At 49.6% G+C, this 14,819-nt stretch overlaps 1 protein-coding gene across 2 annotated transcripts; it reads right to left on the reverse strand.

The window, feature by feature from the left end:
- Positions 1–3,508: 3,508 nt before the first annotated feature.
- On the reverse strand, positions 3,509–7,932 carry LOC119277610 (transcription factor MYB25-like). Of its 2 annotated transcripts, none has more exons than XM_037558893.1 (3): positions 7,293–7,932; positions 6,206–7,045; positions 3,509–3,970 (listed from the first exon to the last, which is right to left on the reverse strand). In XM_037558893.1, the coding sequence occupies exons 1-2, from the start codon at positions 7,930–7,932 to the stop codon at positions 6,279–6,281; spliced, it is 1,407 nt and encodes a 468-aa protein (XP_037414790.1). In that variant the 3' UTR covers positions 3,509–3,970; positions 6,206–6,278. The 2 variants fall into 2 exon arrangements, with proteins under 2 accessions (XP_037414790.1, XP_037414791.1); XM_037558894.1 differs by having other exon boundaries at positions 6,183–7,045.
- Between the last annotated feature and the right edge of the window lie 6,887 nt (positions 7,933–14,819).

The following is a 14,819-nucleotide window of genomic DNA, read 5'->3' on the forward strand; positions in this document are numbered from 1 at the left end:
ATGTGAACGTCGAGTACATGGCACTTCACCATCTTTGGGCCTAAGGGAATGCATTTTGGAGTAGTTATTAGATGATGAGTTGCTAGATGACAGAAGCTTAAACCCTAGTTTATGCGCTATTTTGTAAGTGATTGGTTTGGATCCATATGTTTAATGCTATGGTTAGATTTTATCTTAATACTTTTCTTGTAGTTGCGGATGCTTGCGAGGGTGTTAATCATAAGTGGGAGGTCTGTTCAAGTAAGAACAACACCCAAGCACCGATCCACCCACATATCAAATTATCAAAGTAGCGAACGCGAACCAAACTAACATGATAGAAGTGACTAGATGAAATTATTGTGCGCCCTCAAGAACGCTTTGCCTATTATAAGAGACAGTTTTGGCATTTCCTTTGCTACAAAAAGGATTGGGCTACCTTACTGCACTTTATTTACCGTTACCATCACTTGTCCGTTACAAATTATCTTGCTATGAAACTACATGTTACCAACAATTTTAGTGCTTGAAGAAATTACCTTGCTGAAAACCACTTGTCATTTCCTTCTGCTCCTTGTTGGGTTCGACACTCTTACTTATCGAAAGGACTACGATTGATCCCCTATACTTGTGGGTCATCATTAGGTCAAATGGAGGCTCGTGGGCCCTACTATGTACCAGGGCATGCCCTGGTGCCTAGTGGGCCACTCCTTCATCTTCTCATTCCTTCCCAAAGCTTCCAGCGTCTCTTATTGCCAGAAAAAAATCTCCAAAAAGTTTCGTGGCATTTGGACTTCATTTGGTATTGATGTTCTGCAAAGTCAAAAACAAGCAAAAAACAGCAGCTGGCACTGGGCACTAAGTTAATAGGTTAGTCCCAAAAAATAATATAAAGTTGGTTGTAAATGTATATAAAACATTCAAGAGTGATACTATAATAGCATGTAACAATAAAAAATTATAGATACGCTGGAGACGTATCATGTAGCATGGGTCAAGATTGGGATTTGTCAATCTGTGTGACGGAGACACGTCTCTGGGCCCTCTCGGTAATACAACATCGCAAGAACCTTCATGTGACTAATGAGTATAGTCACGGGATCTTTTATTACGGAAATAGTAAATAGACTTACTGGTAATGAGATTGAACTAGGTATGGAGATACCGACAATCAAATCTCGGGAAGTAACATATTACCGAACAAAGGAAATTACATATATACGGGATTGATTAAATTATTGACATCGTGGTTCAATCGATAAAGTTCTTCGTTGAATATGTAGGAATCAATATGGTCATCTAGGCCACGCTATTGGTTATTGACGGGAGAGGAGTCTCGATCATGTCTGCATGTTCCGAATCCGTAGGGTCGCACGCTTAAAGTTTGATAGTGCTAGGGTAGTAATGAGATATTAATAGTGAAAAATCCGAACGTTGTTCGGAGTCCCGGATGGGATCTGGATATCACGAGGAGCTCCGAAATGATCCAAAGGTAAATATTTTTTATATGGGAAGTCCTGTTTTGGCTACCGAAAAAGTTCGGGGGCATATGCCGACAAGTGTACCAGAGGCACCGAAGGGTTCCAGGGGTCCACCGGGGCAGGGGGGTCCACTAGCCCCGAGGACCCGCGTGGGCCGTAGGGGAGGGCACCCTGGCCTAGTTGGGCCAGGCGCACCAACCCCCCCCCCTCCTCACCAGAAAACCCTAGGGGTGGGAGGCGCCCCACCTGACTTGGTGGGCACTCCACCCTCCTAGGCTGCCGCCCCCTTCCTTGGAAGAGGGGTTAGGGCCGACGCCAGCTCACCCCTATATATGGGAGGGGCGTGGGGGTTGCACCCTTCCACCTTGCCCTCTGTCTCTCTCAACTCATCCCACCTTTTCTCTCGTACGCGCTAGGCGAAGCCCTGTCAGAATTCCGTTGCTGCCACCACCATCATACCACTGTGCTGGTTCCGATCTCATCTACCTCCTCTTCCTCGCTTGCTGGATCAAGAAGGAGAGGACGTCATCGAGCTGAATGTGTGCTAATCTCGGAGGTGTCGTCTGTTTCGCACTAGATCGGATTGGATCATGAAGAGTACATCTACATGAATCGCGTTACGACACTAACGCTTTCTGTCTACAAGGGTAAGTAAGCACACTCCCCTCTCGTTGCTTTGCATTTCCTAGATTAGATGTTGGGTGTTCATAGGAATTTTTTAATTTTTTTGCTTCGTTCCCTATCATCAGTACAACATACCGGACGCGTCCGGACGCGCCAATATCGCCCTATATTTGGATATGAAGGGTGCTGGTCAGTTCGAGCGTTTGAGGCCGGTTTTATGCGCCCATCTCGCCCTGGATTTTTAAAGAGGATTTAGGATGACGGATTATAGATGCTCTAAGGCATGCAACTCCGATAGTTCAACACCATTTACCGATGATGCATGTTGCGGCATTTTTGACCGAGTTGGCTTGTACATCTTGTTGTCACTAGAATGTTTTGGGAACAATCACACGGGACAAATTGTCTCGGCCGGGCATCATTATTCTGTTGTCAACTCTAGTTAATCTCTGGTGTGTCTTTGTCAGACCTCATAGAATTTGAGATTTGTTTGAATCCAGTCTCCATTCGTCTTGGTTTGAGTGTCTACTGGTTTGATGCTTCCGATCTACGACTTTCTTCATCGCGCTCTGATGCGCTGGCCTTACGGGGTGTTAGCATGACGACTTCTCGATTGTCTACTATAGTAAGGTTTGCGCCGCTTCAGCAAGGAAAAGGCGATGACGTCGGCGCGCTTTCAGCTTGCTCTAGTCCTTGCTAGATGGTACACGGACATGATTATAATTTTTATTACCTCAGTTATTTTTTGTACTATCATGATTGGAAATGACTAGATTGAAAGTTTCTCACGCAAAAACCCTAATAACCTAGTGAACCAATCGATCAACAACAATCTCTACTTTTGTAAACGCTTTAACCAGATGGCAAAGTACGTTAATTCTCGACGGACTCGCGCAAATCGGCAAGGCTTCGCTCCACAACCACAAAGTTTCCGAACATTGCGATTCTGATTAACAACCATTGCGTTCACGTTTCAAAAGAAGAAAAATGTGGCGACTTCCTTGGGCGGTTTCGCCGTAGAGACGACGCCAACGCCATGATCATTCGCCGCAGCCTGGCATTGCACCGTGGCCTCGGCTCTACCCAGCTCAACGAAGGATTTGATTCAGCGCGTTCAAAGCAAGACCGAGCTGGACCGTATCGACACCGTTCAGGAAAAGTTGATGCTCGTCATGTCTTCCTGCCGTTCGCTCGGCATACGCAGAAGCCGGTAACCACGACGCACAAAACACCTGATGAACAAACTAACTGAAACAGTATGGCGATCAGAGATCCAAACAAGCCATCGCCGTTCATTGGCTACCCCAAATCGTATCATGCGCGTGCGTGCAGGACTGCAGAGGTTCCATCAAACCTGCAGGCAGGAACACACGCAAACACCAAGGCAGGAACACTCAGGAATCAAATCACAAAGACGGACCCCAGAGAAAAATATGAGCGGTGAAGCTCTTTTTACAGTTTCAAAGAGTTCAAGCGTTCTCTCAACAAATATACAGAAAAAAAAATCCAGTCCTGCAATTAAGAAATTGGACATGCGAGCCACCGTCGAATCAGCAAGGCTGGCAAGAGCAGAACCCAATCCAACAAATCTGAATCCTAGTAATAAGCTGTGAGCCTCACAGGATATTAGGATGCACCGAATCGCATCCCATCAGCATCTATGGCTGCCCCCACGAGGTACAGAATCTTTATATCACCAATTCAGTGAGCCATGCATCATATAATTGAGACAAGTAGGGTCCCGGGGAACCGGCCAGCTGGTGACAAGCGTCAGGTTAGGGGCAACTTTAATGATGAAACGACTGTACTAAAGTATGATCCAAGGAGCAGGGAGCACAGCACTTTTCTCCGCCTTGAGCAACAACATCCACGCCTGATTTGAAGACCTGAAAACAGATACGGCAAAATGATCAGGTGCCAGTCCTCTCAGTTAGGTAAATAACAAAGAGGCAGACGATGCGGTATTACTAGTTCATTTTAGGCTTTTGTTGATTGTCTAGCACTTTAAAATTATTAGTATTGTAGATCAGAGCTTTTGTACACCAAATGCCTACGGAAATGGAGCCACAGGAACTACTAAACCTGATGACCGAGGTAGGAAAAGTGAAAATGACAAGGTCCAGATAGTTAGTACTCTATAGGAACTACAGGCAAGAGCTTCCAGGAAGCTTGTAGATTATAGTGTTTTCGATGAGACCTAGATCTAGGGCAGAGGCAAATAAAAGGTCCAGTAACACCATAAATAGGTCAAGAAACCATAGGTTGTACACCCAAGACCCTACCGAAAGAAACAATGTAAGGTAAGCGGTAAGACGAACGTTGAAAAAACACCAATCAGTACAAAATAAGATTGGCAGCAACTGTTTCCCATCCCTCAAAAGGAAAACAAATAGACTATGGTGCTACGAAGGAAAATGTCCACCAGAGAGGGAAGAGAGAACAAATATTCCAAATACTGGTCATGTTCAATGATACTGGTACTAGCATACAAGCCACAGTTTGAATTTGGACAGACAGAGCTGCTGTCATGTAAAACAAGGTCACAACATACACGAGCTTCCAATTATGAATTGCCTTAATCAGACCAGGGCAATAGATGGTCAGAAATACTCCCTCCGTTCGGAATTACTTGTCGCAGAAATGGATGTATCTAGACGTATTTTAGTTCTAGATACATCCATCTCCGAGACAAGTAATTCCGAACGGAGGGAGTAGAAACTTGAAAGAGAGAGAAGCAGGGATATCCGGACATGACTATACTAAGATCTGCAAAGCAGAATAGACAAACTCATGGAGCATGCCCAACCAATTAAACATCTACCATGACTGTACTAACCAGTTAGACATGACCAAAGCATCTTCATCAACTCCATATAACCTATAACTGCAATTAAGACACCTCAAGAATCTGGTTGTCTTCAACAGTTAAAAGAGTAATCTGGACAACATGAACCTAGCTTTTCACCGGTCAACCAGAAACCAGAACAGACAGCAATACAAACAAACAGCGAAACTTGATTCCGACTAAGATGGCTCATACAGAAACACTACAGAGGCATGAAACGATGGTTGCTGCTACCAACACCATTCCAGATTTATATCTTTCCTAAAAGGCATGTTGTTAACCGAGACATTGATTTTAGAATGGCATTACAGCACCAATGCGCTAAGCGCAGCCCAGTTCATACTTGCCACGTGAGCTAGTGTTGTTACCATCTCAAGAGCGTGCATGGCCGCGCGCCCAATCGCACGGCGCACAGGACATCACGCCATAAGACACATCATGTAATGTTCGCTCGTTATACTAGAACACACTGATATTATGGGAAGACGCCTACCACAATAAAATATCTCCATTAATATAAAAAAAAGCACCAGACGTGGCTGATCCAAATCCTCCTAACAGCTCAACCATCTGCATATGGCGGACCAGATTGATTCCATGTTTTGCACAGCACAACACACCTAATACCCTAGACTTGCTGCAATTTACCCACCATTGGCTCCTTCTGAATCATGCTGACGCACCCCCTCCCGAACGTGCACTACACGTGTTCGGTTAATAGTACATATACGATAGGACTGCTGGGTAATAAATGAACTAAAGTGCACACGTAACAGGTGGATCTACTTATTCAATTACTTTCATATAGTAAAAGACTAAAAGCTCAATGATGGTTAATATGCAAGACAACAATAATTAAGCTTCAGTTCGCTGGGATCTAATTATGACCAATCACTTATGCTTGCTACAAACAAACGTATTTCAACATTTGTTCCCTTACATGATCAATTCACTCGCAAAATATTTTGGTCTATTCCATTAAGCCAAACTTGTGATAGCTTCATCATAGGAAAATGCCGATTTCACGGCCATTGCCAGGAAAAAGGAAATAGGGAGTCTAAGTATTTGGCGCAGGTGTATAATTGGCAGCATGACATAATACATTTGAAATGGAACGCAATTAGTTTTAGGGTCCCCTTATAACGCAACAATCACATCCAGCTACCTACACGTGTGATGCAGTGTGAATGAGCAATACTAAGGACCTGTGAGAAGTATGAAAACATATAATAAAAGCTGGAAGTAACACATGCCTTGGAATCTATGGAGCACGCACCTCGGGAAGATTATAATCATGGTTGACTTCATTATGTCCAAAAGTAACAACTCCAATTTTTCAGTATTCCAACTCACACGATTCCTAATTTGTCAGGCGCTGGAGGATTAGACTGCACTAAGTTGCCAGAGTTACTGCTTTGCAGACCACCGTTCATCCAGGCAATGCTGCTGATTTCAGATACCAACGAAGCAAAACTACTGCTCAAAATTGGAGGATGGTCTATAAACTCTTTAAACTCAGGTCCCAACAATGAGTTGTTACGAGGTTGCTCTTCAGCGCTGCAGCAACCATGGCCACATTTGTTTGGCACATCAGCAGCAAAGCATGTAGTATCAGCAAACTTGGAGACCGCAATTTCAGGCGTCAAAGCCTGAATGGTTGGAACAAACTTGGTAGAGCTCGACATTTCCATTTGCATCTGTTGAACAGGTCCTAGACTGTATGGTCTGAAAGCACCAACCGTAGCCACTGGTCGCACCGGGTAGGATCGATCAACAGCTTCAGTGCTACAATTGTTAATATCTCTGATTTGCAATGCCCCAGCTGAGCTTTCAGATACTGTTTGCACAGGAGCTTCCTTTACTTCCATAACACTGAAGGAACTAGGACCGGACAATGGCCACCGTTCTTCTGAAACTGCCCTGGACATCTCTCTCATAGGTTGCTCCGCAGAAGCACTTCGTGTGCATCGGGTACCGGTGCAGTACCGACGCCTCAGAGTAGAATTCCAGTGGTTCTTGATTGCATTGTCGGTTCTCCCAACCAATAGTTTCGCGATAGATGCCCACTTGTTCCCATGAATTGCATGAGCAGATATTATCATCTGGTCCTCCTCCTCTGCATCCAAATTATCACAGATTTAGCAAGCAAGTAGGAGAGATGTGCTACATAACATCTAAGATCAATTAAGCGCATAATGCATTATGTATCATGTCCATAATTCTAACAACAAACCGATAATGTACCTTACACGTTGCATTACAAAACAAGTTCTAGGATTTTGGTTAGCTATTTGGCACCTGAATACATATCCCACAGGAAATGGGGGCACAAATAGCAGTAGATGGATGAAAAGAGAAGGTACCAGTGAATGGCTTGCGCTTGAGTTGAGGATCGAGCTGGTTGCACCAGCGGAGGCGGCAGGACTTGCCGGAGCGCCCGGGGATCCCGCGCGCAATCATCGTCCAGTTCCGCGCCCCGTCCCTCATCACCAGATTGGTCAGCACCGCGTCCTCCTCGGGCGACCACGGCCCCTTCACTCGCTCATCGGCCGCGGACGAAGCCGCGCCGCCCGCCCCAGATAACGCGCCGGTGATGACCACGTCTTCATCGTCGTCGTCCCCCGAGAGAGGCGGCGACGAATGGTTCGGTTGGGGCTGGACAGGGGTTTGCGGCTCCGCCGAGGAAGGGGACGGCGACGCCGGTTGGTGCATCTGGGGTTGGGGCGGGGGGTGTACTGGGCCCTGCGTCTCGCCGGCCGCGGTGGATGGGGAGGAGGAGGACGCGATGGGGTGGCGCGGCAGGGGTTGGGGACGGGTCGGGGCGTCCGTCTCGTCGGACACGGAGGGGGCTGGCAACGGCGAGGCATGGTGCGGCGGGGGTTGGGGAGGGGCTGGAGCTTCCGGCTCGTCGGCCGGGGGAGCGGGGCCGGAATGGGCGGAGACGGCGGCGGTTGGTGGGCTGGAGGACAGCGGCTGCGGCGAGACGGCGGTTTCGGACGACATCTGTGGTGCGGTGGGAAAACTGAAACTGGTGTTCCGGGAGGGTGCCGTTTTATTCTGTCGTGTGGGGTCCACCGGTTAGTCAACATTTTTCCGTTCCGTGTTTCTCTCTGGAAGACCCCCCTTCAGGGAATCAGGGCCGTAAGGTTGTTGTATGGGCTAGCGAGACGATTCGGGGCCCATTTAGGCATACACTGTTGGCCCATACCTTGTACCCCGTAAAACGACTAGAAACCCTGTTCCATTCCATCGTCTAGAAAAAACTAGATTCTCTAAAAAAAAAATCTAGAAAGTTGTTCCATTCGTTTTGTGATCTAATTTTGGGAGCTTGATTTGACCGTCCGACAGTGATACACGCATCTTGCCTAAAGCAGTAAAGCAAATTTGATCTAGATCTTATAGTAATGGATGTTCTTTTCTCCTTAGTTTTGTTGTTGGCCACCTCTCCTCCTTTTCGGCAATAATACCATTTTTATCTTGGCTTTTGTTGTCGGCCATCTCTCCTCTTTTTAGCATTCTGGCCGACGTAACTGGTTTTCAGAAATATGCTATGTTTCTCTTTGTAGATCCACTAGCAAGTTACATATGCCCGGATATCAACATGACATGTTACAACACATACAAATGAAATTCGAAATGTTGGTTAAAGTCCCATTGCACATCCCATTGGAAATCAAATTATAAAAATACATCATTTGATGATTGTGTGATATATATTACAGAAAACTCCTCCCCCTTTTTGAAAAAAAATATATTACAGAAAACTCCTACGAAATATATAAGAACAATTGATTACTCCATCCGTAAAGGAAAACTAGACTTTACAAAGACGCTGCATCCAACGCTAGACTCCAAATCGTGCGGTTTCATTCGTTTGGGCCAAAACTCGGCCCAACAGGCATACCCAAACAAACAAAGTGGTCCGGTGATGTCCGTTTTTTGTCCACCCGACCCTAAATTTGGAGCAAATTTGGCCCATGAATGCGTCTGGACGGACACGAACGGACGCTCTCCTCACCCTCTCTCGTCCGCTTCTGTCCGCCCGTGGCCCACATATCAGTGGCCCAAGCCACACAAGGAGTGCTCCTAGCTCCCCGTGCCCGCCGCCCACTGCCGTCCTCCGCCCAGCCGCACCAGTCGGCGCAACCGGAAATCGCCACGGCCGCCTTCTGGAGTTGTCCCTCGACGCCGACTCCGCCACCGGCAGGCTTCTGCTGCTCGGATCCTACTCCAACGCCCATGTGTTGTTGCTGCTCTCAATGCCGATGTTGCCATTGTTACTCCCGGCGCTATTCATGGTGGTGTTGCACGCGCGGGCGAGCTGCTGAGGAGGACGGGTGTGGCGTACGCATGGCGCGGGCGAGCGGCTCGTCGCAGCCTGGCCCGGCGCAGTCTTCCACGGTGACAAGCAAGGGCTTGCCAAGCGCCGCGCGGGTGAGCTGCAGCTTGACGGAGGCGTTCATGGGGCCCGACGTGTCGTGGGGCACGAGGTCTTATGCCCTGATGGCGGCAACACAGAGGTACACTAGCTTGGGCCCCGAGCCACACCGACAGCATGATCTCGCTACGGTGGAGCTTCTCCCCGCGCTTGTCATCGAGCATGTACCACTCGGGGGCCAACCGGGCGTCCGACAGCCCACGGACCGGCACCTCGGAGAGGTCGAAGGACATGCGGCCGGTCATGTCCATGCGAGGAGGAGAGCGGCGAGCCGAACCATGGCGGGGCGGGGTCGCGGCGAGGTGGAGGAGCTCGGGATGGGGCGTGGTGCATCTGTTTGGGGTCGGGACGCCTCCTGCGCGTTGGACAGAGATGCTCCATGCGCTTGTCCACCCCCGGCCGCCGCCCAAATCACACCCCAAACGGACAAAAACCGGACGTCTGTTTGGGGTCTAGCATTCGAGTTGGCCTTAGAGCTGTAAGACATATGATTTGGGAACTGCACGACACCCCTAACCCGGGGTGTGGCTATCTCATTATATAGAGGTACCCAAGGGGTACAATACAATGTTATAGTACAGATATACAAAGGCTACGTATATATAGTCTAACACTCTCCCTCAATCTTAGCTATGTCCTAAAGTACAAAGCAAGTTAAGATTGCGCCTACAGCCTACAAACTGTGGTTGTGGAAGAGGCTTCGTGAAGATGTCAACAAGTTGATCCTTTAATGAGATGAACTTGATACAGAGTAGCTTCTGTACAGCACATTCCCGAACAAAGTGATAATCCACCTCAATGTGTTTTGTCCTAGCATGAAACACCAGGTTAGAAGAAAGATATGTAGCACCAATGTTGTCACACCACAGGACCGGAGGACGAGCTTGAGGAACACGCAGCTCTCTCAACAGAGACTGTACCCATATGATCTCAGCAGTTGCATCAGCAACAGCTTTGTACTCAGCCTCAGTACTACTGCGAGACACAGTTGCTTGCTTGCGAGCATTCCAGGCGATCAAGTTAGCACCCAGAAATACCGCATAACCCCCCGTGGATCGCCTGTCATCCGGACTACCAGCCCAATCTGCATCAGAGAAAGCCGAGAGCTCATACGACGGTGCAGACTGAAGAAGCAAACCATAGGAGGCGGTAAGACTGACATAGCGCAAAATACGCTTCACAGCTGACCAGTGAGACGTCCTGGGTGCATCCAAAAACTGACAGACACGGTTGACTGCATAGGAGATATCAGGCCTGGTAATAGTAAGGTATTGCAGACCACCAACGAGACTGCGATACTCGGTAGCATCATCAGACGAGAGAGAGTCACCATCAAGAGCAGACAACCAATCAGTGGCAGACATCGAAGTGTTAACATGTTTGCATTTGAGCATTCCAGCACGACGCAACAAGTCCAAGGAGTACTTTTTCTGAGTGAGAGTCAAACCAGCAGAGGACCGTGAAACCTCAAGACCAAGGAAAAAATGAAGAGCACCTAAATCCTTGACAGCAAAATCATCACGGAGAGCAATCACAAGGCGATCAGTAGTAGCAGCAGAGGAACTGATGAGGATGATATCATCAACATAAACCAAGAGATACATCGTAACCTCAGGGTGCTGGAGGAGAAACAGTGATGTATCAGCAGTGGAGGGAGTAAACCCAAGAGCCCAAAGAACAGATCCAAGGCGAGCATGCCATGCACGAGGAGCCTGTTTGAGTCCATACAGTGCCTTAACCAGATGACAGAGATGATGAGGTCGTGTCGGATCAACAAAACCAGGTGGCTGACGCATATAAACCTCCTCCTCCAGAATGCCATGTAGAAAAGCGTTCTGCACATCAAGCTGACGAAGGAACCATCCGCGAGTAACCGCAAGAGACAGTAGTAATCGAATGGTAGTAGGCTTGATGACTGGACTAAAAGTGTCTTCATAATCAAGACCATACCTCTGTTTGAAGCCCTTGGCAACTAACCGTGCCTTGTAGTGTTCAATGGAGCCATCAACATGTCTCTTGACTTTGAAAACCCACTTGGAATCAATGACGTTGACGCCAGACACTGGAGGAACACGACGCCAAGTATCATTCTGTTGGAGGGCCTGAAAATCTTGTTCCATTGCAGCATGCCAATGAGGAATACTTAGTGCAGCCTGAAAGTGACGAGGCTCTGCAATGGGATCGCCAGCAGTGTGAGCCATGCACGCAGCAAGCCACGCAACCGTGCCATTCGTCCGCTCCTTTGGACAAAAAACACCGGACTGGCTCCGTGTGCGAGGACGAAGAGTGACAGCAGGTACTGATGGCAAAGTCCATGCAGCAGAGGATGTTGACGAGGCCGACACCGAGTCGGGCGAGTCGGGCTCACCGGTGACCGAAGCAGGGCTGGTCGGCGACCCTGGCACCAAGGCGGACCGGGCCGGAGCAGGTGATGGGACCTTCGGGCTAGCGACAGCAGCAGCCGACCCGGGCGAGAGACCCGCCAGTGGCCCAGGCGAGCCACGTGAAACTGGCGCTGGCGAGGCCAGCGACCTAGGCGAGGCTGGCGCTGGCGAGCCCAGCGCCCGTGGGGCCAGCGTGAGGTCAGACGGGGTCAGCGTGGAGCCAGGCTGACCCGGCACCGGCGAGGCAGTCGGGGGAGACTCCGCAGGCGAGACAGGGACGGGTTGGCGGGTGCCGCCCGTCATGCATGGCGCATGCACGTCCCGACCAGGAAGCTCATCGGTGACCTGTTCATCAAGTAGCTCGAGCCGGGCACCGCGTCCAATACCTGCAGCATGATTAGGAAGCAACGCAGGGGCATATGCAACATCCACAAATTGATCAGGCGTAGGTGTGGACACGGGCACCGGTGGTGTACAAGTGGTAAAGTTAGTCGGAAGTGCACGAAAAGGGAAAACATTTTCATCAAACACCACGTCACGAGAGATGTAGACGCAGTTGGTAGGAACATGCAAGCACTTGTACCCTTTGTGAAGAGAACTATACCCGATAAAAACACACTTCTTAGACCGAAACTCTAGCTTGCGTTTGTTGTATGGGCGTAAGTGAGGCCAACATGCACAACCGAACACTTTGAAGAATGTGTAGTTGGGAATCTCATTAAGCAGAAGTTTAAGAGGTGTTTGCATTTTCAGAAGTCTTGAGGGAAGCCTGTTTATGAGAAAACAAGTTGTGGAGAAAGCATCACTCCAGAACCGAAACGGGATGGAGGCATGAGCGAGCAAGGTTAGACCAGTTTCAACAAGGTGGCAATGCTTACGCTCGGCAGCACCATTCTACTGATGTGTATGAGGACATGACACGCGGTGCAAAATCCCAAGTTTGTTAAAATACGAGTTGAGGTTGTGGTATTCACCCCCAGTCGGATTGGACATGGATGATTTTCTGCTTAAGAAGACGCTCAACGTGTGCTTGAAACTGAATGAAGACATCGAACACATCAGACTTACGTTTAATAAGATATAACCAAGTAAAACGGCTGTAAGCATCAATGAAACTGACATAATAATTGTGACCGCTAACAGATGTCTGGGCATGATCCCATACATTAGAAAACACAAGCTCAAGAGGATGTTTCACAACACGACTAGACTCTGAAAAAGCAAGTTGGTGACTCTTGCCCTGCTGACAGGCATCACAAATAGTTTCAGCAGTTTTATTGGACACAACTGGTAGATCATGATGATGCAAAACATGTCGAACTATAGGAGCCGCCGGGTGACCAAGGCGCGCATGCTAGTGTGTAGGCGACACACGAACACCACTGAACACCTGAGGAGAGGATGGCATGGAACGTGGGCGCGGCGCATCAAGTGCATGCAGGCCATGGCGAAGACGACCGCTAAGTAGAACGGCCCTCCTGTCCCGATCCTTGATAAAGAAACGAAAAGGGTGAAACTCAACAAGGACATTATTATCACGAGTAAGTTGAGGACTGGACAACAAACTACATGTAGCAGAAGGAACACAAAGGACATTAGAGAGATGCAATGTGCGAAAATTGTGTGCAAGGAGAGAGGCCTGACCAACATGGGAGATGCACATACCTGCTCCACTGGCGGTGTGCACCTGATCATGACCACGATATGGCTCCTGAGTAGAGAGCTTACCCATCTCACCAGTGAGGTGGTTGGTAGCTCCAGTGTCCATGTACCATGCAGGATCAACAGAGTAAGACGGAGTACGGCCATGATCATGACTCGTCATGGCAGCGGCAACCTGCTTGTCGTTCCCTTTGCCATTGTTGCCGAGGCCCAGAAAATCTTGCTTGTAGCGACGATGGCAGCGAGAGGCAATGTGGTGCTCAAGGACACACAACTGGCAGGCCTGTTGGGCACCACAAGAAGAACAACACGCCACTAGCCGGTTACCACCTGTGATGGTCGGAGCACTACCCCGCGAGGCCGGTTGTGAAGGCGGCGCCAGTCTGCCTCCTGAAAATGATGACTGATGGGGCTTTCCACGAGTTGCGGCATTGGCGGAGGCAAAACTGGGGCAGGCTTGGCGCGCCTTAATGCGCTGCTCACGGCCAAGCAGACGTGCATAGAGTTCACGAGGTGGAAGCGGGTCATCGCGACCATGAACATTCTCGATGAGATTGTCATAATCATCATCAAGCCCTTTAAGCACGAAGGTGGTGAACTCCTCATCCTGTAGCGACTAGCCAACTGAGGCCAACGTGTCAGCGAGACCCTGCATCTTGTTGAAGTAGTCGGTGATGCTGAGGTCACCGAGCTTCGTCTCACCCAGCTCGGTGTGTATAGAGTGAGCACGCGCTTGAGACTGGGAGGCAAAACTGGTGTGAAGCGCCGCCCACGCCTCCCGGGACGTAGCGGCGAAGATGATGAGCGACGAGACGCTCGGGGTGAGCGAGGACTGGATGGCGGAGAGGATGGCCTGATCCTAAGCCACCCAGGTGTGGTACGCTGGGTGGTGAGGGGGCGAACACGGGATGGATCCGTCAATGTAGCCCTCTAGATAGCGACTCCACAGAAGAGGGAGCACCTGGGCACGCCAGGACAAGTAGTTGTCCGGCGCGAACTTCACCGGCAGCAGATGCGAGAAGTAGAACGGCGCAGGCACCATGGCTGAATCAGCATGGGCATGCGGCGATGCATATAGGCCCGTTGACGAGGCCGCCCCAGGATGTACGGGATACACCGAGTAGGGCGGGTAGGAGCCAGGGGAAGCCGCCCCGGGAGCGCCGTAGTGTGTCGCGGGGGCGCCGTAGGGTGCCGCAGGGGCACCGTGGTTTGCCGCGGCCGAAACCACGTGCGGTGTTGCAGCCGCAGCTCCATGCGGGTGCGGCACGGGCGCCGAGTAGGGTTGGGGCGGCGCAGGCGCCGAGTAGGGCAGCGGCAGCAGCACGCCATAGTAGTGATGAGGTGGCGGGGCGCCATAGGGCTGCTGCAGGGGCGGCGCTCCATAGGGTTGGGGCGGCGCCGGCCAA

This window comes from Triticum dicoccoides, chromosome 3B, assembly GCF_002162155.2.
Source record: "Triticum dicoccoides isolate Atlit2015 ecotype Zavitan chromosome 3B, WEW_v2.0, whole genome shotgun sequence".
Lineage (NCBI taxonomy): Eukaryota > Viridiplantae > Streptophyta > Magnoliopsida > Poales > Poaceae > Triticum > Triticum dicoccoides.

Excerpts from the sequence above, each read along its gene's own strand:
- LOC119277610 (XM_037558893.1), bottom strand. The coding sequence starts at position 7,932 with ATGTCGTCCGAAACCGCCGTCTCGCCGCAGCCGCTGTCCTCCAGCCCA. Across the intron at positions 7,046-7,292 it reads CAAGCGCAAGCCATTCACTG|AGGAGGAGGACCAGATGATA; the intron begins GTACCTTCTCTT and ends ATTTGGATGCAG.